Raw genomic sequence first — 20640 nt, 5'->3', positions numbered from 1 at the left:
TGTTAAAGACATCCTAATAAAATACCACTTGTGGTATTTCTGTTACAGCAGTAGTAGGTAGCCAAGAGAGTCCCCTTCCAATAAAACTGGAGAGGTCTTTGTGGTTGTCTTAATAAGTAGAATGTGGTGGAAGTGTGGCTGTGTGACTTCTGAGGTAAGGTTAGAAAAGGCCATGCAGCTTCTGTCCATCTCTCTTGGGATACCCACTTCAGGGACCCTCAGCCACCATGTACGAATTCTAGCTAGTTTGACGCTGCCATGTGAAGAGACTAGCCAGAAAGAGAGAGACCATGAGAGATGCCCAAGGATCCTCAGCTGTTTGAGTCTTCAGCTGAAAAGACATGCATGAGAAAAGTCCTAGCCATATCAGAGTGTAACAGCATAAGAAACCCTGAGTGAGAACTACTGAGCTGAGCCCAGTCAATCTCCACATGCAGGAGCAAAAGAAATTATTGTGACTATTTTAAGTCACTGTTTTGAGGTGGGTATCACACAGTAATAGATAACCAGGACATATTTTGAAGTATTTAGGGAGAAAAAAATAGAATATATTAAATTTATAAATCCATTTTAAAATGTTTAAGAAAATTTAATTAACTAAGTTTATAAAAACGTCCCTGAAAACTATTGTTCAGTACTAGATTCATAATTAGAGCAAGGAATTTGTAAGTTGAACTTAAAAGCTTAAGAGAAAACTGTGTTTTTAAATTCTATTAACCAAAAAACCAAACCCGTTGCCATCGAGTCGATTCTGACTAGTTAAATTTTAATTTAAAAAAATAAAAATAAGAACCATCGGTGAGAACTTCTTGGACTGCTCACTCCATCCATCCTTTTTGACATCTCAATGAAACAACAGGGGGCAAGGAATCGAGTGGTTTATTGAGTGCTTAGTAGGTGCCAAGCCACGTGCAAGGTGCTTTACCTAAATCAACTGATCTAATCCTCACAGCAACCCTGTGAGGTGGGTTTTATGATTCCCACTTTACAGATGAGGCTCAGAGAGGCTCTGGAGCTTGTCCACAATCATGCAGCTAGTAAACGATGGAATCTGTGCTCCTGCGCTTTTACTTGTATCCTCCCAAAGGAAGGCTTATGCGGGTGAATTTTTAGAAGTCGTCCAGGGCCTCGTGGGGTAGCTGCAGTGCCGGTGTCTTCTGTGTTCTCCCCACCATGCCTGGGAGCCCACCAGTAGGTAAGAAGATGGGTGTGCATAACAGTGACCTTCCTGTGACTATTAACATGGGCAGACAGCTAGGCCGCCCACAGAGAAAAGGACCGTGGATCCATCCTTAAAGTTCAGGAGTGTGGGTTGGAACCAAAGGGGCCTGTCCCTTGGACATCACTTGACGGTAGCTCTGGAGGGGAGTTTGAGAAGCTGTGAAAAGAAAAAGAGGACGGATTTCAGGACTACAGCTCCAGATAACCTGCCTAACTTCATATGGAGACATTAATGGTTTTATTCAGTTTTCTTTTTTCTCTGTCAATTCCCAACGTTTTAACTGTACCCAATCCCTGATATGGTAGGGGCAGTTGTACCTGTGAAGCGTTTTACTGTGAAATATTAGGGCAAGTCAGCTTTGAAGTTATGTAGTCCAATCCTCTCGCCTTATAAGCAAGGAGACTAAGAGATCAGCTTTTGTTGTTTGCTATGAAGAATCTATAGAACTCTCCCTCCTATCTAACTCTGCTGAATATCAGTTAAAGAAAAGCAACCTGTATAAAAGAGTGGGGAGTTTTATAAGACACCTTTCTTTTATTTTTACAAGAAGAAGGGTAGGTGAAGGAGCCCTGCAAAGCAAAAATAGGTGAATGATCTGGGAGGGAGAGGTGTGGGTTGCAGGGTGACCCCGGGCTGCTGTGCTCCGGAGGGACCGGAGGGCACTCACTGATGCTTCTAACTCACAGACTGACACACTGGACACCTGGTAGGTAGAAGTGGTATTACTATTAGAGACCCCAGCACCTGGACCCCAGGCAGCTCCTGCCATGGCCCCTTCAAGAGCAAGTTTGCTGCCCCAGGAGTCTGTCCATGGTTCTGTGAGAAATGTGCTGTTTAAGAGCACTGACAGCTATCAAAACACTTTCCAGCCACTTGTGAAGGAGAGAGCCTAATACAGTGTGACTGTGACTGTCTCCCCTGAATATATACAGGAAAATATCTCTCAGTTATTCAGGGGCTAAGGAGCTGGTGTATGCTTCCTTTGGGCAGCCACCTTTTGGCTGCTCCTTATTATTAAGCGGCTCTGCCAGTCGCCACCTGCAGTGGAGAGCCAGACTGGGGGAAATAAAAGGGGAAATTGTGTATCTCTGACAAAATTAAAATGAGAGAGAGAGAGAGAGAGAGAGACACTGCTAATTAACTGCATTTAAAAAAAAAAAAAAAAAAAAACCATTGTCATCGAGTCGATTCCAACTCATAGCGACCCTATAGGACAGAGTGGAACTACCCCATAGGGTTTCCAAGGAGCGGCTGGTGGATTCAGACTGCCAACATTTTGGTTAGTAGCCAAGCACTTAGCCACTGCACCACCAGGGCCCCAAACAACCTTATACACAAGAGAATTTTACAATATCTTATACATTTAACTAGTGCTTTACAACTTACAAACTGATTTTCTATGTTTATCTCAATTACTCCTCACAGCAACCTTGTAAGGTAGATAGAGACAGACTAGTCCTGTTCTGCAGATGAAGAACCCACTCTTGATGGTGGTTAAGTGGGAGGACTAGAGTTCAGCTCTCAGAATCATAGCATCACAGGGTCAGAAGGCACCTTTATAGCAATAATCTTCTGATTATTGTAACCTTCTCCGAGAGCCTGGATCACCTTTATAAAATATGGAGATTTCTTTTGGTCCCTGCTTGAACTCTTCTAATGATGAGTAACTTACTATCCCATGAGGAAATCCATTATTAATACTAAGCTGAAATCCTTGCCCTTGTACCTGTCAGCCTTTAATTCAATTTCTGCATTCCATATCTAGACACCAAGTGAAACCAAATTCTAATTCCCTTTCTTCTTTAAAGTTTGAAGATATTACTTTCCTGTCTCTTGTAGATTAAACATCTTTACTTCTTTCAACTGTTTTGCATGTGATTATCTAGCACAGTGTCTGAAATATACAGTAGATAAGAAATGTATATTGTGTTGGTTCTCTGGCCCTTGGTACTATGTCCTGGTCCTGGTCTCCTTTCCTGACCACGGTTGTCTTCCATATTGTAATGGGTCTCAGTGTCTCAACTGACCACCTCAGAGATGCATTTCTAAAAGATAAGTCCTTCATTCATTTAGTTAAGTGTATACTGAGCATTTCCTATAAAGTAAGACTTCAAATGGAATCTTGTGAAGAGTGCCCATAGAATTAAAAGAAAAAATTCTAGGGAAGCAAATGATAAGGTAGAGTCTGGCTCTAGGACCCTGCATCAATATATTATCCGGCAGCACTGCTTTTCCTATTAAGAGAAGTAGTACCCATTTACAGTTCAATATAGGGCACCACCAGACTAAAAAATGTACTCTCTTCCAAAAAAGTGCCCCAGTGGAAGCTCTGACTATTTTTAGTCCGGCTTAAATTGGATTGGTCTGAGAGACAAGCGCTGGTGTCAGCGTGATGGTGCCGTGTCATCCTTAACGATGCAGAATTCACCCAACTTCATGCTCCTTATGTAAGTGCTGTGCTGGGATGAATAGCAATGAGCTTAAAATTTTGGTAACTGAAGAGGCAGGGAAGAGATGGTAAATTGTGCTTTACTTTATGAAGGAAATTATAGCAAATTGCTACCAATCACAAGGGAACATTCTATTTCATTATAATAATAACTCCTCAAGGATTTTGACGGCAGAATAAGTCAAACTCAACATCCAAAAACACAATTTCCAAAGAAAATCTCAGGTTTAAATTAGCCGTCTGAAATTTACCCAATTTTGATCATGTTTTCAATTTGTTCTGAAAACTCTGGTTTGTAAAGTAAAAACTATTTATTTCTTCCTTTTTCTCTACTATTTAACCAAACAAATGTAAAAACCCTACTCTCTTATACTGTAAATACCAGTAATTTCGAATATTATATTAGCAGTTACTTAATCTTGAGTTTCAGAAAAGGCTAAATTTGGAAAGGGGTATGTCATAAAATAATATTCAGAGTTCAATCCTTTGGAGATCGACTTGCGACCTTCTTTCCAATAAAACAGCTATACTCTAATCACATGGTAGAGGGTAAAATATTCTCAAGTAGAGGACAGAGGAAACTTCTAGCCAAGCAGGACCCACAACCCACCAGGGAGAAGGATATCCCCAAGGCATCAGAGAAATCTTAGTGAAATATAGCAGAGAATTCTTGCTGAAAGACATTCAGGCTGCATGCTCTGAGGTCCTGGAGCTTGTGCCCATTGTATTAACTGACTACTTCTCTTTTCCTCCCCTGAAAAACTCATCCTTTGCCTCTTCACATAATCGCAAGAAGACCCTTAGAAGTCAGCTGGTTCAACACACTCAGATGAAGAAACTGAGGTTCAGAGAGGTTGTGTGATTTGCAAGATGTCATGTATTTGCTTATTAACAGATCCACACACAGAAGGGAGGACTTGGGGCTCCCAGTCTTCGGCTCTTTAATCTTGCTTACCATGCTGCCTGCCTCCTAATGGTTGGAAAAGCTCACACATGAAACTTGTCGCCCCCTAACGGGGAGTTTCACACATTCACTTGAGTGTGTTTATAGACAGAGGGAAGGTACTGATCTTGGAAGAGCTAGGATTAAAAACAAGATGGGGGCACACGGTAGTTTAGGAGGATGAACGGAGCAAATCAAGAAAGTGGGAAAAAAGGAAAAGAAAGTAACAGGAGAGAGAAATACATGAACAATGAAATGGGAAAGGAATAGAGGACAAATGGGCCAGGGGGATGCACTGAGAAGAAAAGGGACACTTAAGAGTAGTAAATTTAGGCAACCAGTTTACCAGGAAGAAAGAACAAATAGAACCAGGAAAAGAGAAGAAAAACAGGAAGAACAACATGAAAAAGCAGAGAGCTGCTGAGTTGATAACAGATTGTACGGGTCCAAGGCATGTTGAACAAAGACAGGGATCCATAGGATGCTACAAGTCTGCGTGGCTGGGGTGAACGAGTAGCGAAGTGAATATCATCACGATGGAAAAGGGGCAATGAGAGTGGACGGTGCCAGTGGAGGAAGTCAAAAGTGATCATGGATGCTAGATCCTTGGAATCACCCCAGAACCAATTCAAGGTGGGATACTGGTATCACAGGAGATTATAAACTGCATATCTATACTATAACCAAATATTTAACCTCATATTATTCTCCTCCCTAGCCTCTTTCATCATTTATACAACCTGCTTTCAACAGTGTACAAACATTCCCTGGTGTACCCTGGAAGGCTTCCTTACTGGGCTGGTTTCTTAGAAAATACGTCAACATTTCCCAATGAATGGTGTGTCTCTGAAGGGCCCCTTACTTGGAAATGCCTTCCCAGTTGGGAACTGTGGGATTTTCCTCAGGAAAATCCAGGCCTCCACCATGGTTGGGTGGAGTCCCAGAGGAAAATGTCACAGTACTGAGAGAGCAGCCAGGGGACCATGAAAGCAATTTCTGAGAACTACCAAGTGCAACCTTTCTTGTACTCCTGAGCCGTGAGAGAAATTCTTCCCACACCATGAAGCCTCCCAGATTCATGCCCACTCTGCCTCATGTAGGTGTGGTTTGCTGGGAAAAGCCAGCCTGCAGTGTATTTATCTGATCATAGTAATGTTTAGTCAGAGAGGTGTCCAGTTCTCTGCCTGAGTGATCAGCACATTCTCCACTGGGGAAGAGGAAAGCAAGGTGGGCATGTTTTCCTCCCCACAGGTTATTAGCCTGTACCCCTCTTTGAAATGTGCAATTTTAGCAAAGATACCTGCCCAGTCCAGGCTAAATACTGACAGCTTTGCAGGACTGACTCTACACCAAGAAGACAATCCAGTAGGTACTAGAACCATGTCAGCTTTTTTTTCCCCTTTAGAATGCATGCCACAGATGAAGTCCCTGTTAGCCCCAGCTGTGGCCTTGGCTTTTAGCACAACCTCGCAAAAAATTTAACAACCTACCTGCCTGTTTAAAATATCAACCAGCCCTCTTTCAAAAATGCAATGCCTGTTAATAATGGATGGGTTAAACATCCCTTCATGCTCTGCATGCACCCGGAGTGAGTTGCTATCTGCAAGGTTGGGTTAATGTCACTTTCTGGAGGACAGGCTCCACGAGATGGTTTTTTTGCCCTTTCAAGCTGAGTTAAGGCCAGCTGTTGTCAGGAAGGTGTGGCAGCTGCCTTGTGAGTACTTACACAGGATCCTGAGCTTGGTGGCTGTGCCCAAGTTAGCTCTCCCCTCATCTCATGTACTCCCCATCACTCCTATAATCCATAAACGATTCTGATCCTGACACCTCCTCAAAATCCTCCAGCACCAGACTGGTGGAGTCCTCACCCAGGATGCCACTGTTGGGCCTGGACATCCTGACCTGGGAAGGAGGTACAGGAGGGTTGGTGGCAGCTGGAGGGGGAGGACAAGGAGGTGTTTTCTGGGCAGATGTGGGCAGGGCCTGAGGAGAGGACATTGCTGGCTCACAGACTTCCTCATCATTCTTCTTGGACTCTGGCCCTGCGTCCGGGGCAGCAGGACCCAGGACATGGTAGAGGCTGGGAAGGCGGATATCAAAGCGCAGGCCAAACTTCGCAAAGAATTTGTCGTTGAGAGCGTAGAGCTTCTCTGAGATGTCATAGCCCAGCAAGGTTGAGAAGAGGCGGGAGATGTATCGATCTTTGGCCAGAAGAACGTGGAGACTTTTCCGGGGCCAGGAAATGTAGCTACATGTGGTCTCAGCAGTCAGAGTGACCTGAGAAGGGTCAAGAGCAGAGAGGGAAAGTTTAAACTAGAAAATGTGTCCGTACTGAGCAAAGAGAAACGTACAGTTACTTGGTAAATGACTATTGAAGTCATTTGATTATTGAAGTCAAATTGATTATTGAAGAAGCTGTGTAGGATTATCCTCCCACGGCCTTGTGAGGAGGTGGTCCAATGAATGACTTATTTGTTGCACTGACATGAGGGATGTCGTGTATCAGGAGCTCTGGAATCAGCCATTCACTCACTGGGCCATCAGCTCCTAGAGCCTGAGTTTCCACATTCGGTCTCCTCATCGCTTACATTCTATGGTTCCATGGCGTATACAACTAATGGCTGCAGAGGGTCTGGTATGTTGCGACTTCAAGAAAGAGGAGGGTCTCCTAGCACTCTGAAGTGTGGCTGAAATGCTAATGACTTCATTTAAGAATAAAGAAGGATAATATATTGGAGAAGGGGATAAAGGAGTTGGAAAGAAGTTCAGTTAGCTTCTGATTAGGTATGCCAAGGGGCAGCAAGTGATCAAAGCACTGTCCTGCTATTCAGACCCTTGAAGTTGCTGTTGGCTTGGCCACTAAACCTAACCAAAATGATCTGATAACTAAGGTCAGGAAAAGGACACAGAGGAAGAGGAACTCTTCAGAGCAGAGAGTCAAAGGCATCCCCCTCTCCACTTAGTCATTTATCTAGGAATTTCTGAGAGCTCACTGCATGCCCATGATGCAAAGCTAAGTTACACTTCCAGGGTAAACAAGCAGAATGTGTGCCCAGTACACAGTACACCTTAGTTAAGGTTTAAGATGGAAATGTGCTTAGGAGAGTAAAGGAAAGGGGTACAGAATCACACAGCTGTATATAATCTGATGGCCATAACACTTTAAAAGTGAGAAGGCCAGCAGGGTTCATGATGGAAATTTGTGGACGGAGACATTGGAAATGATGATGATGATGATGATAATCATAACAGCTAACGTTTTTTGAGAGGTAACTCTGTGCCACGCATTGTGTTAAGTTCTTTAAATAAATTATCTAGTTAAAAGTAGGGCTGGCTTTACAAAATTCTCTATTAGAGATTTATGTAATCCTTTTAATCCCTGCATTGCCTACCAGATCTCCCACTACCCTCCCTCCTTCCCTTGCCCCTCTGCAGTACCCCTCCTACCCGACTCCCCCACCGCAATAATAAGCACTGCGGTCAGGGCCCTAAGTTACAACACCAAGGCCAGAGGCTGGTGTCAAGTAACAGCTTTACCACTTTACCAGCAGTATGGCATCAGACAAATTACTCATCCATGTCGCTTCATGAGAAAGAATTCTGAAAGTAATGCATACCATCCGTCCATTACTAAGAGTTCAGCAAGTATTTGTCACAACCTAACATAACCTAAACCTTATCTGTACTTACTAGCAATTCCCAAACAAGAAATCAGAGTACTGAACATGAAGCGGGTATGTGTGAGTAAGAGTCAATCTGGACATAAACAGTGTCCTTAACACTGAGCACAAAGACTGTAGGCAATCTTATGGACATGCTGTTACTTCTTCCATCTTAGAACAAAACCAGAAAATTAAAAAGCCCTTTTTCTTTGTCTCACTTCCTTGGCTAGCTATCACTCCACTAATTTGCTCTCCTTTTCAGCAAAATTCCAAGAAAAAGCTGTCTATACTTGCTATCTCCAATTCCTTTCCTCTCATTCTGTCTTAAACCAATAAGGCTTTGTCCCTAGCAGTCCACAAATGCTGTCTGTTAAGGCACCAATGACCTCCACGTTGCTGAGTCAAGTGGTCAATTTTTACAGCATTCACCTTCACGGATTGCTCCCTCCTCTGATACATTTTTAGTTGGTTCCCAGGATGTCACACTCTCCTGGGGTTCCTTCTGTCTCCTGATTGCTCTTTATCAGGCTCCTTTGCTATTTCCTCTTCTCTCCAACTTTTTAAGGTTAGGGCATCTCAGGGCTCAGGTCTTGAACCCCTTCTCTCACTCATTTGGGTGATCGAATCCCCCAAATCCATTGTCATTGAGTCAATTCCAACTCATAGCGACCCTACAGAACAGAGTAGAACTGCCTCAAAGGCTGTATCTTTATGCAAGCAGACTGCCACTTCTTTCTTCTGTGGAGTGGCTGGTGGGTTCAAACCACTAACCTTTCAGTTAGCAGCTGAGCACTTAACCACTGTGCCATCCAATCCAATAGCTTTAAATATCATTTGTATGCCAACAACTCCCAAGTGTATGTCTATAGCCCAGACCTCTCTCATGAATTCCAGACTCAAATATCTAACGGCCTGTGCAGCATCTCCACCTGAATGTCTGTAGATGACTCACCTAACATGTCCAAAACAACTTCCTATCATCCCTCGAAACCAGCTCTACTTGCAGCCTTCCTTATCTCAGTTGCTAACAGTTCCATCCTTCCAGCTGCTCAGGTCTAAATCCTTAGAGTCATTCTTGATCCTCTCTTTCTCTCACATACCACATCCACTCCATTAGGAAACGCTTTTGGCTTTATAACATAGAAAACACAAGCTCAGATCCCCCTGTCGCCTCTCTGACTACCTCTCCTGCCATCTTCTCCCTCACAGTTCCAGCCACACTGGCCCCCTTTCTGCACTTCAAACATGCTACCCTCTTCCACCTCACGGCCTGTGCGCTGGCTCCCCCTCTGTCTACTAAGCTCTACCCAGAGGTCACACTGTCACCTCCTTCAGGTCTTTGCTCAGATATCACCTGCTTAACAAGGATTTCCATGACCACTCTATTTAAAAGTGCAACCATATCTCCCTTAACTCTGCTTTATTATTTTTTTTTAACTAGTAGTTAAGTGGCTTATTTTTTGTTTCCGCTGCCAGAATGCAAATTGCATGAGGGCAGGGACCTTAGTTTTGTGCACTGATGTATCCTAAGCGCATTTAACAATGCCTCGTATATAATAAAATCCCCAAAAAAACCAAACCCATTGCCGTTGAGTCGATTCCGACTCATAGCGACCCTATAGGACAGAGTAGAACTGCCCCGTAAAGTTTCCAAGGAGCACCTGGTAGATTTGAACTGCCGACCTTTTGGTTAGCAGCCGTAGCTCTTAACTACTACACCACCGGGGTTTCAGCGGTATATAGTAAGTGCCCAGTATTACTGAAGCGAATGAATGAATCAGGTGAAGACTACCAATCTTGTATGCTGCAAAAGAACCTAATGACAGTTTCTCGTATCTTATATGAAACCCTTTCTCAGAGGTCCTTGGGAAATCTGTTTCTTGGTTGGTTCCTACATACATATGCACGTGTCTGTAATAAAGTTCTGACAAGTATTTGGCTTTTTCTTGAATACTCACCTCAGAGGTTGGTTGGATGGATTAAATGAAATAACACATGTAAATAACATGTAAATAGGCCTTGAGTTAAGTAAAACACGATGCAAATGGGAGAAATAATGATGATGTCCGCGTGCACCTCTGTGCTGTGTTCTTGGTGAGTAATGACAGTGCCACAGTGCTGGACAGTCAATAAATTCTTATTTAATTGAATTGGTGAGAGGTGTGATGGAAGGTCGATTGATTTGTGTTAAACGCGATGTGAATCATGATCCAGGCATTCACTGTAGATATTCTCTCAGTCAATGAAGACTATGTAATTGCAAAAGGCAAGGACAAGATGAACTATAACTTGGGACACCACTTGGCATTTGCAAAGAGGAAATGGGACTTTACACAGCCAACAGCAAATGCGTGGCTCTCATTGCTCCCACCAGAGTACAAACTAAAAATAAAAATGGGAGGAGTACGACCGTGCCTACATTCCAGGCTGAGAGGCCCTCTGGGGTTACCGCCCTTCCTTTTGAGCATAACTTAGGGGAGGACACCCAGCTTACCCACAGCCCGTTCCTCAGTGTCAGCGTCAGAAATAGAGCTCTGGTCTGGCAGCTGAGGACCTGACTCAGCCCTCTTGGAGGTTCATGGCCGTGAGGGAGTGCCCAAAGGAGACTGCTGGGGTGTCAGAGAGGGGGCGTGTGTGAGGGTGGGGTGGGGGAGAGGAGGAATAGAATAGGAGGGGGTCTGTGGCTGGTGGCCCTGGCAGTGGGATCAAGATTGCCTCTCAGGCTCCATCTTCACAGAGCCGAGTCAGGGTGGGGACGGAAGCAGGCCCAGCCAGGTGGCACTGCCTGGCATGTGTCTATTCCGGAGTTGGCTCAAATTAGCTTGAGGGACTCCCTGACAGAAGTGGTAGAAGACACATGGAACCCAGTACCACAAACTATCTAAGCAGGAAGTCCTTATTAGGCTGAGAGTATGCATGTATAAATTCCACACTCCTGGTCCTCTCTCCCAGTATAAAACAAAACATAAACATAAACATAAATAGTAAATCCAGGCAACTTGGCTTTACCACTTTCTACGGGTAAGGCCTTGGGCAAATTACTTGATTTTTTTTGAGCCTCAGTTTCTTCATCCGTTAAATGAGGTAATAACCCATAGGGCTGTTGTGAGAACCACTGAGGTAATATATAGTGGTTGTCACAAAGAAGGTAGCCGAAGTCTGAAGAATTGGCAGAGCAGAGGCCAAGCAGCCAGGCTCCCACATGGAGCGTGCTGCTTGCATGTATGTGAGTGTCCCACGGAGTCCTCTGAGACAACTACACATTGCCGTGCCAGCTCAGCAAACCTGTAATGAACACCTGTTGTGTTCCAGGCACTGTCCTCTGGAACTGGGGATGGAGAGAGGAAGAAGCCCAGATTTTTACTTCAAAGAGTTCACCATGTGGAAAATAGAAAGGACACTAGATAACCAGAACAGAGAGCAACATGTGCACCAGTCAGCGTAAGTAAGAGGACTAGAACAGGCATACACGCAGGAACAGTAAGCTGTGGGGGTGGACACTGGTGGCAGGCTTCCAGAGGAAGTGAGATGACATAACCTAGTGTAGAAGGGGAAATGCATTTCAGACAGAGGGACAGTAGAGGCCAAGGCATGGCGTTGCAAAACACTGTAGTACGTTTAGGGAAGTAATAGTACTTCAGCATGGCTAGTATGACTGAAAAGTGTGTGGGAGGGAAGAGCTGGAGATGTGGCTCACAAAAGATCTTAAGTTACCCTCTAAGGTCACTGGGGTCTTCTGGAAGAGCTGTGGGCCCAGCTATCTGGGTCAGCACGCCCCTACACTGCTCTACCTCTGCCAGGAGCCCAGGTCCTCTCTGTAGATGAGAATACGCCCACACTTGGCATCATACTGGCAGTAGTTCAATGGACAGATGTGAGCAAGGAAAGACGGAGGTGGAGATATTGCTGGGCTACAGTGGGACTGGGCAGGGCAGTGCTGCCATGGGGTTCCCTATTACCTGGAACACCCCCTCCTCAGAGGGCTGCAGCGATTCCCACTCGGGAGAGTCCATGAACTGGTATGGAAAGACGTAGTGCAGAAACTGCCCATCTTGGCTCACACGAACCCTGGCAAAGGGAGAGAAGAGACTGTATGGGAAAAAGGAAATGGTTACCCAAACCCGCTTCACTGAGGTTGTGTTGCTCGTCAACATGGCTCTCCCAGCAAGATTGACCGTGCCTGAAACACGGTAAAACCCAGAGCAGGAGTAGCTTGATTACTGCATAGGAGCAATTTAGAAAGAGATCCCATTAAGACTTTCCGAGCCCTCACTTCCCTTCTCTTTAACAATGGTTCTCCATCCCAAGCAGCACAGGAGAAGCTCTAGGGGAACTTTAAAAAAAAAACCAAAAAACCACACTTGGCTTTATCCTAGAACAATCAAGCAAGAATCTCTGTAGTTGGGATCTGGATATTAATAGTTTTAAAAATCTTCCCAAGTGATCCTAGTAGCCAGAAAGAAGAACCACTGCTCTGGAGCTCCACTGTCCAATATGGTAGCCACTAGCCACATGTAGCTATTTAAATTTACTTTACATTATTTGAAATTAAGTACAATTAAAAATTCACTACCTCAGTGGGATTAGTCACATTTCAAGTGCTCAATAACCACGTGTGGCTAGTGGCTACTTTATTAAACACCACAGATATAAAACATTTCCATCATCACAGAAAGTTCTGCTTTAGAGGTACAGCCTCGGGCAACTTCCTGACCTTATATCCTTCCTAGTCAGATACATGAAGATCCTCGTTTTTTATATCACATGCTTACACTGTAACCACTTTACATGTGCTATTTTATTAACCTTCTCAATAACTCAAGGTAGATTATTCTTTTCTATATTTTACAGCTAAGGAAATGATACTCAGAAAGGTTGAGTGACTAGTTTAAGCTACACAGCTATCACGTGGCTATTCTATTTGGCAACGAAAATCTCTGCTCTCGCTATGACACCACATTGCCACCTATTATCTGAGCTTTTGGTGGGAGGTATAGTGGACAATAGTGGACACTATTAGCATTGCCCCTTCCTTACCCTATCTAACCATATGGTGACAACACAGCTTCTGTCTGTAGACAATGAGATCCCACCCATCCTGTCCAGTCAATGGTCCTGAAGTGAACATCTAACCCAAGCTGAGCCAGTCAAAGTCCTTTCCTAGGAATTTGGAACAGGAATTAAGCGAGTGTGGCTCATTTCTTGGATGAGGACAATTAACAGGCACTGGCAATGTCCATTTTCTGGCATGTTCCTTTTCTAGTCCTACCTGAGGCTCAGCTGCATCCATTTCCTCGAACTTGGTGAGAAATCCTCGTATCCTTCTCAATAAAAATCATGTTTTGCTTTAGCTAGCCAGAGTGGGTTCCTGTGGCTGCAACCAGGAATCCTAAAATACATTTGTTTTAATTTTATGGATATTCTTATTCAACACAGCCAACAGGTTAAACAACTGCTCTTGACTTGCCCATGACTATAGGCTTGGTTTTACAACTCAAGGTTAAAAACACCACTGATGCTGCATGTATTCGTAGCCTTGTGGGGTCGGCACCTAGCCTGATGCTATCTATGCCCCTGCAGGGAAGGGGCATTGCATTCTGTGAGGATTGTTATATTTGACAGCATGTCACTGACTGTGTGGAGGGGGCAATGGGTGTATTCCAGATGCGATGCTGTTTCTGAAAAACAACTAGGACCCAGTATAAGCTTTTTTTGCTTTTCACCAGACAACTCAATAGTTTAGGTTCAACCTACTTGCTAAAGCTAGTTATATGAGCAAGGAGTTTCCTCTATTAGGACAGGGGACAGGCAGAAAAGATCTTTAAGTATACCTTGTCCATTTGGCGGAAGCTGTGAACTCCATTATTTCTGGAGTTTTATTCACTAAATAAACATGCGCGGAACTCCTTCTGTTTTCCTGGAAGTCTGAGAATGCAGAGATGAGTACAATCTGGTCCACGACTTTGAGGATTTCACAATTTAGCAGTTACCACATAACTGGCTGCCATTCAATGTGATAAGTGCTATACTATAAGAACAAAGTGGAAGAGGAACATAGAGGAGGGAGAGAGAACAATTCCATCTTTAGGCAGCAGACTTCTTAAAGAAGAGTTTTGAAGGATGAGGAGGATATTGAGAAGCAGATAAGGAAAGGGATGGAAGGAAAAGCTAGGAACTCCAGTGTGGCAGACTGTTCTCCAATATCTGCTTTTTCTCTTCCTCCACTTGTTGTTTGTTAGTTGCTGTTGGAGTCAACTCTGATTCATGGAGACCTTAAGTGCAACAGAACAAAACACTGCCTGGTCCTGCACCATCTTCAAGATCATTGGTATGTTTGAGTCCATTGCTGTGGCTATTATTCAGCGCTTTCCAACCTAGGGGGCTCATCTTCCAGCACTATATAGAACAATATTCTGTTGGGATCCATAAGATTTTCACTGACTAACTTTTGGAAGCAGATCGCCAAGCCTTTTTTCTTAGTCTGTCTTAATCTGGAAACTCCCCTGAAACCTGTCCAACATGGGCACCCTGCAAGCATTTGAAACACCAGTAGCATAGCTGCCGGCATCCCAGTAACTCTCAAGCCATCACAGTAAAACAAACTGACAGACAGGTGGTGGCTTCCTCCCTAGCACTAGAGTTTGAACTGGGCACATGGCTGACCGGCTAAAGACTACATTCATTTCTCTATCTCCCTTGCAGCTACGTGTAGCCTTTTGAGTATGTTCTGGTCAGTGAGATATTTGCACTCCTGAATCTTGCTCTTAATGAATGCATAGGTATATATGTGGCCATACAAATTACTGAAGACCATCACCAATTAATAAGGTATCACCTATTATATGATAACCTAAAGATGGAAGACAGAAGGGAACATAGGTCTCAAACAAAGCTAAGATGTAGAAGTCAGCCCAGAGCCTCTGATGGCAGAAACGCACTTGCTCCCATAAGACCAGGTAGTATGCACTGCCAGGCAGAACTTCCCTGAGTAATGAAAGGATACAAGAGAAAATGAAGTGCCATGTTTTCCTGCCTCAGGGTCTTCACATATTCTGTCCCCTCCAGCTGGACCTCTTCTCCATCCCTACCTTCTCCTCAGGTCTCAACTTAAACATCCGTTCTTCCAGGAAGTCTTGTCGGACCTCCTCAGAAAAGTTAGATTACTAGTTAAATGCTCTCATCACACTCTGCATTTCTCCTGGAAATACTATGTCCATTATTCACCAGATGGCATACCTTAATTCCTGACGTTCTTGATAGACTGTAAGCTCCATGAGTACAAGGAATGATATTTTTTGTATTTCACACTGGATCCCTAGTCCCTATCATGGTACTCTTAATAAATATCTGTGGAAGGAAAGACTGAAGGAAGGAAGGGTGGGAGCGAGGGAGGGAGGAAAGGAAAGAAGGAACGCACCAATGAATTTGCTTGTGTCCCTATAAAAGGGGACCAAAATCTCAAGGAAAGGCTTCTCTAAGAAAGGAAGAGAGAATGAAGCTGCTGCAGCATACATCAAATCCTCATGTTGTCCCCTCAGGCAAGGAACCTGGCCACCCAAGCAAGCCACCAAGGAGTAATAACATCTTGGAGTGTGAGTGACATCTAATGAGCCCACATGGCTCACTGCAGTTACTGAAATCAGTATACCATGTCCTTTATCATTTAAGTCTCTCCTTCTTGATTTCCTGGACAACAGGTAATTTCCTGCTACATGACAGACTTAGACAGCTGGTCGTCTACTCAGGAGATTGTACACGTGGACTTTTCTGCTTTGAATTTTATATGAGAGAAACTTTCCAACAGGAAGCCCAGCTTAACAGTGTGGCAGACTTGAACAAGTCACATCACCCCTCTGAGTCTTGAAAGGGACTGGCTGCCCTCATTAAAATAAAACAAAAAAGACTCCTGAGGTTTGAGCAAAGGGCTCCAGATGAGTCTGCACATGAGACAGGGGAGGTCTGCACAAGAGGCCCCCACTTCCTGTCACAGGGTTTTCGTCTGTCGCTGTGAGGTGTTTGCTTCCTCACTGGAACCAGTCCCCAAACCAACCAAACCCACTGCTGTTGAGTCGATTCTGACTCAGCGACCCTATAGGACAGAGCAGACCCGCCCCCGTAGAGTTTCCAAGGCTGTGAGTCTTTACAGAGGCAGACTGCCCCATCTTTCTTCTGTGGAGCAGCTGGTGGGTTCAAACCACTGACCTATTGGTTAACAGCTGACTGCTTAACCACTGCGCCACCAGGGCTCCTGTGTAACCAGTCCAAGGTACACTAATTCTCCTTTAAAACTAGAGCCTGATCATAGACTAGAAGCTTCTTCTTGCAAAGCCCCCACCTCCAACTTAGCAAAGCTAGACAGGTTGACATTTAAAGATAATAAAACAACAAGAACAACAAAACCCTCACTCTGAACTTTGGAAAAGCAAGAAAAAAACAATATCGAAATTTGTTGCTATGTATACTAGGAAAAGTCACCCCGAGGGAGCAAGCTTCCTTCTCCCCGTCACAGGGAAGTGGTCTTATACAAGTTGACAGTAAATCCATCCTATGAAGATACCAGAACAGACAAGAGCCTTAATATGCTTACAGCAAATGAGCAGCCACACGGTGGGGTGGGCGCTTCTCCCACCTGTCCCAATTCCCTCCTTACAGAGGAGCTCTGAGGAGCAAATAACATCACAGATCTCAGAAGTGAGAAAGTTCCCTACACTGTAAATCCTTATTCCACGGCAGTGGGTTTGGTTTTTTGGTTTTGACTGTCAGTCTTAACTGTTGTCATTTTTTCTTGAAATAAGAGCCTTCTGATTATTAGTTACATTTTCTACCACATTGTCCCGGTCTCAAGTAAGATAAAACAAAGTGGAGTAGGGGGAAAATTGAGGACAAAGCTTTTGAAATACTTTGCTTCCTTTTTTGCAGCCCAAGTACATCCAGGTTAAGTTGCTTGTTGTTTGATGCTCAGACCCACATACAAGTCCAACCAGGGCAATGCCTCAAAGGACCGACAATTCTCTACCACGTGTATTCCCTACAGGGCCCGTGATGTTTGTTCAGAAGACATAGGCCGATAGCTAGCACTCGCATCCAGGCTGATTCAGCACACGCTGATTCTGACTAAGATCATGTCTACCAGTGTCTAACTGTCAGCCTTCTTAAAGGAGCAGGGTGCCTCCACCAAATCCTCAGTGAGACAACTGTGGGCATCACTCTTCTCTCACTGTCTGCCCTCCCCGCCCCCCCCCGCCCAGATTTACAGCAGTTGACTTCTTGTTGGCAAGAATCTCCGTGGGACAACCAGGAGTAGAAAAGTGGACAAGGGGCATTTCCTCTACATGACCGGCTGTATACAGAATGGCTATAACATACAGAGTCTGTACAGGCTATTCCCAGAACAACTGAGGCCGCTTCCTAGACACCTGGCAAGGAACAGGAGTTAGGGGAAACCCCTCTATTTCTAGCGTTGTTCCTGCACGTAGTTGGCATCTAGCAAATATTTGTTGAATGCATATGGAAAAAACAAATTAATCTTATTGACATGTTCACTTTTCCAGAAGCATTCCTGAAAAGGCTTACAGCGAGACTGCTGAAGCTTAGCCATGGCGCACTGAGGGGTGTGTTTATGTGTGTGTGTGTGTGTGTGTGTGTGTGTATGTGTGGTCATTTCAGGCCAGAGCTCTAGAAACATCCACCCCACACATCACAACAGCAAGTACACACACAAGCGTTCTTACTAACCAAGAAGATGCCTCATGACCTGGCTTCCTCTTGGAACATTCTAAGAAAGAGGAAACGTGCCCTCCCTTAGAAAAATCCATTTTGGTCTCTTTGACTTGCCACATCCTTCTCTCAATGGTAGGAGACGCGAAATGGAAAGGGACATGCTAGGAAATGAGAAGCGTGGGCTGGGGAAAGAAATGTTGGGCAATGGTAGAGTAGCTTACCGGCCAGCGAGCAGCAAGGACAGGCAGTTGATGGGTGTCTCACCCTCCACAGCATAGGTTTGCTCAGTGGCCAGAGCCAAGACCTGCTGCTGGCAGCAGTGAACAATCTCCTTGTATGTCTGCAGGGGCACCTGCAGGGGCAGGTACAGAGTCTTGTAGAGGAGGTCGAACTCCTTGGGGAGGGTGTCGTCCCGCAGGCGGTATACCAGGTGTACCAGCTGGAGCAGACAGGCCACTGCCAGCAGGGAGCTCCAGAGGATGATGTCCAGGCTGCAGGCATTGAACCAGCCCCACAGCACACAGCACGAGTAGCCCGTACCCAGGAAGCCAAAGAGGTAGAAGCATCCATATACCCCGCTGCCCCCCATGAAGCCCAGGAGCAAGATGCAGTTGGCCAGGTGGTAAAGAGCCCCTTCCAGATCCTGCCTCCAGCCAACGCACACCGGCCCCTGCCAGGGGAGCTGGCTCACTGTGCTGCTATTGGCGCTCATCTTCGGCACGTCTCAAAGCCTTACTGAGCCCTAAAACTGCCCCCACAGACGATATCCAGAAAATGAGTTATCTGTCCTGCCAGGTGTCTTCTCAACTCTGGCTTCTCATTACCAACTCCTCCTGTCCCGGGAGGAATGCAGCTGGTGGCTTTAGGAATGAATGGCAGAACATGGCACACTTCATGGAGAACGTAAAAGCTTCTCTTTCTCTTTCTCCCTCAGCAGAGCTCCGATTCTCCCCTACAGAGCTCTGGCGGGCTTTCTTGGCTCCAGTTTTTTTTAGGACAGTCTTCAAACTTGGCTCTTAGCAGAGAAACTAAATTTTCCCAAGGAAAGGTAGACTGTGGGACGGAAAACTTCAGTGGAGTTTGGGATGAAGTGAACACATCCTGCTCTCTGTTGTCCCCAAGCCGAATGAAGAGAGCCCAGCGCAGGAGGCACACTTGTGTTCCATTTGGAATGCTTCTCTCTTGGCACCGGAAGGAAGGGTGACCCCAGATGGATACCATGTTTGGAATTGGAATCCAAGAGGTACTGGCAGTGAGAAAAAACAGGCCAGGCACACAGGCAGGCTGGCAGAGCACTTAACATACCTCCCGGGAGGACAAGATAAGACTTTGGGACAAGAGAGGCAGGCAAGGAGGGACAAAGGAAAAATGAGCAAAGAATTTATCACAACACCTCAGGCAGGACAGTGTCCAGAGCCCCCTGTGGGAGGGTCAGAGGCTCTCTGAGGTAGGAGGACACATCTATTAGAAAAATACGGGATTCTCATCAGAAAAAAATCCTAACAGTGAAAACTGGAAAACTCCTGTAAAGCCTTTGTTGAGTCGCATTGTAAATATCATTAGGCATTTATGTAATACCCATTAAACAAAAGTAGCTCTGCAAATGACTTTTTCAATTCTAGGTTGACTTTCCCCTGCATTTATCTGGATCTGTTGTGCTGTTGTTTTTAGGTGCCCACGAGTCAATTCCAACTCATGTGACAGAATACAACTGCCCCTTGGGGTTTTCTAGGCTATAATCTTTATAGGAGCAGATTGCCAAGGCTTTTTTTCCACAGAGTGGCTGGTGGGTTTGAATTGCCAACCTTTCAGATAGCAGCTGAGCACTTAACCATTGTGCCACCAGGGCTCCTTATATCTGGATCTAATAATAGTTAATACAATGGTAATAGGTTGCCCAGATCATCACCCCACCCATCCCATGTTTCTAAATTATAATAATTACCAAGTATAAAGGGAGCCTATGTGGTGCAGTGGTTAAGAGCTTGGCTGCTAACCTAAAGGTCAGTGGTTCAAACCCACCAGCCACTCCACAGGAGAAAGATGTGGCAGTCTGCTTCTGTAAAGATTACAGCCTTGGAAACCCTATAGGGTAGTTCTACTTTGTCTGTAGGGTTGCTATGAGTCAGAATCCATTCGACGGCAGTGGGTTTAGTTTTCTTTGGTTTATCACATATTAAGGATCTACTAAGTATGCAGAAGAAGCAGTACACTTCTGTACTTGGAAGAAGTACAGTCAAAATGCTCCTTAGAAGCAAGGATGGCAAGACTCCATCTCGCATACTTCGGACATGTTATCTGGAGGGACCAGTCCCTGGAGAAGGACATCATGCTTGGTAAAGTAGATGGTCAGTGAAAAAGAGAAAGACTCTCAACAAGATGGACGGATACAGTGGCTGCAACAATGGGCTCAAGCATAACAACAATTGTGAGGATGGCGCAGGACCAGGCAGTGTTTTGTTCTGTTGTACATAGGGTCGCTAGGAGTCAGAACCTACTTGACGGCACCCAACAAGTACACAGGTCTAGATCTGCCACTTTACATGTATGCTATTTAGTCATCACAAAAACCTTCCAAAATAAATATTATCCTCTTTCTAAATCTGAAAGAAGTGGAGATTCAGAGAGGTAACACGATCCCACA

The 20640-nt window shown here is 44.8% G+C and overlaps 1 protein-coding gene across 2 annotated transcripts; it reads right to left on the bottom strand.

The window, feature by feature from the left end:
- Positions 1-595: 595 nt before the first annotated feature.
- On the bottom strand, positions 596-18708 carry POPDC2 (popeye domain containing 2). Of its 2 annotated transcripts, XM_004373656.2 has the most exons (4): positions 18218-18708; positions 12236-12344; positions 6483-6891; positions 596-1378 (listed from the first exon to the last, which is right to left on the bottom strand). In XM_004373656.2, the coding sequence occupies exons 1-4, from the start codon at positions 18706-18708 to the stop codon at positions 1293-1295; spliced, it is 1095 nt and encodes a 364-aa protein (XP_004373713.1). In that variant the 3' UTR covers positions 596-1292. The 2 variants fall into 2 exon arrangements, with proteins under 2 accessions (XP_004373713.1, XP_004373712.1); XM_004373655.2 differs by lacking the exon at positions 596-1378 and having other exon boundaries at positions 6363-6891.
- Positions 18709-20640: the final 1932 nt, after the last annotated feature.

The sequence above is a fragment of the Trichechus manatus genome, unplaced genomic scaffold, assembly GCF_000243295.1.
Source record: "Trichechus manatus latirostris isolate Lorelei unplaced genomic scaffold, TriManLat1.0 scaffold00026, whole genome shotgun sequence".
NCBI classification, from domain to species: Eukaryota; Metazoa; Chordata; class Mammalia; order Sirenia; family Trichechidae; genus Trichechus; species Trichechus manatus.
Note: the sequence above shows the minus strand (reverse complement) of the source record. Positions and strands in the feature narration are given on the sequence as shown.

Excerpts from the sequence above, each read along its gene's own strand:
- POPDC2 (XM_004373655.2), bottom strand. The coding sequence starts at position 18,708 with ATGAGCGCCAATAGCAGCACAGTGAGCCAGCTCCCCTGGCAGGGGCCG. Across the intron at positions 12,345-18,217 it reads TCCTTGCTGCTCGCTGGCCG|GGTTCGTGTGAGCCAAGATG; the intron begins GTAAGCTACTCT and ends TCCCTTTGCCAG. Across the intron at positions 6,892-12,235 it reads CTGAGGAGGGGGTGTTCCAG|GTCACTCTGACTGCTGAGAC; the intron begins GTAATAGGGAAC and ends GACCCTTCTCAG.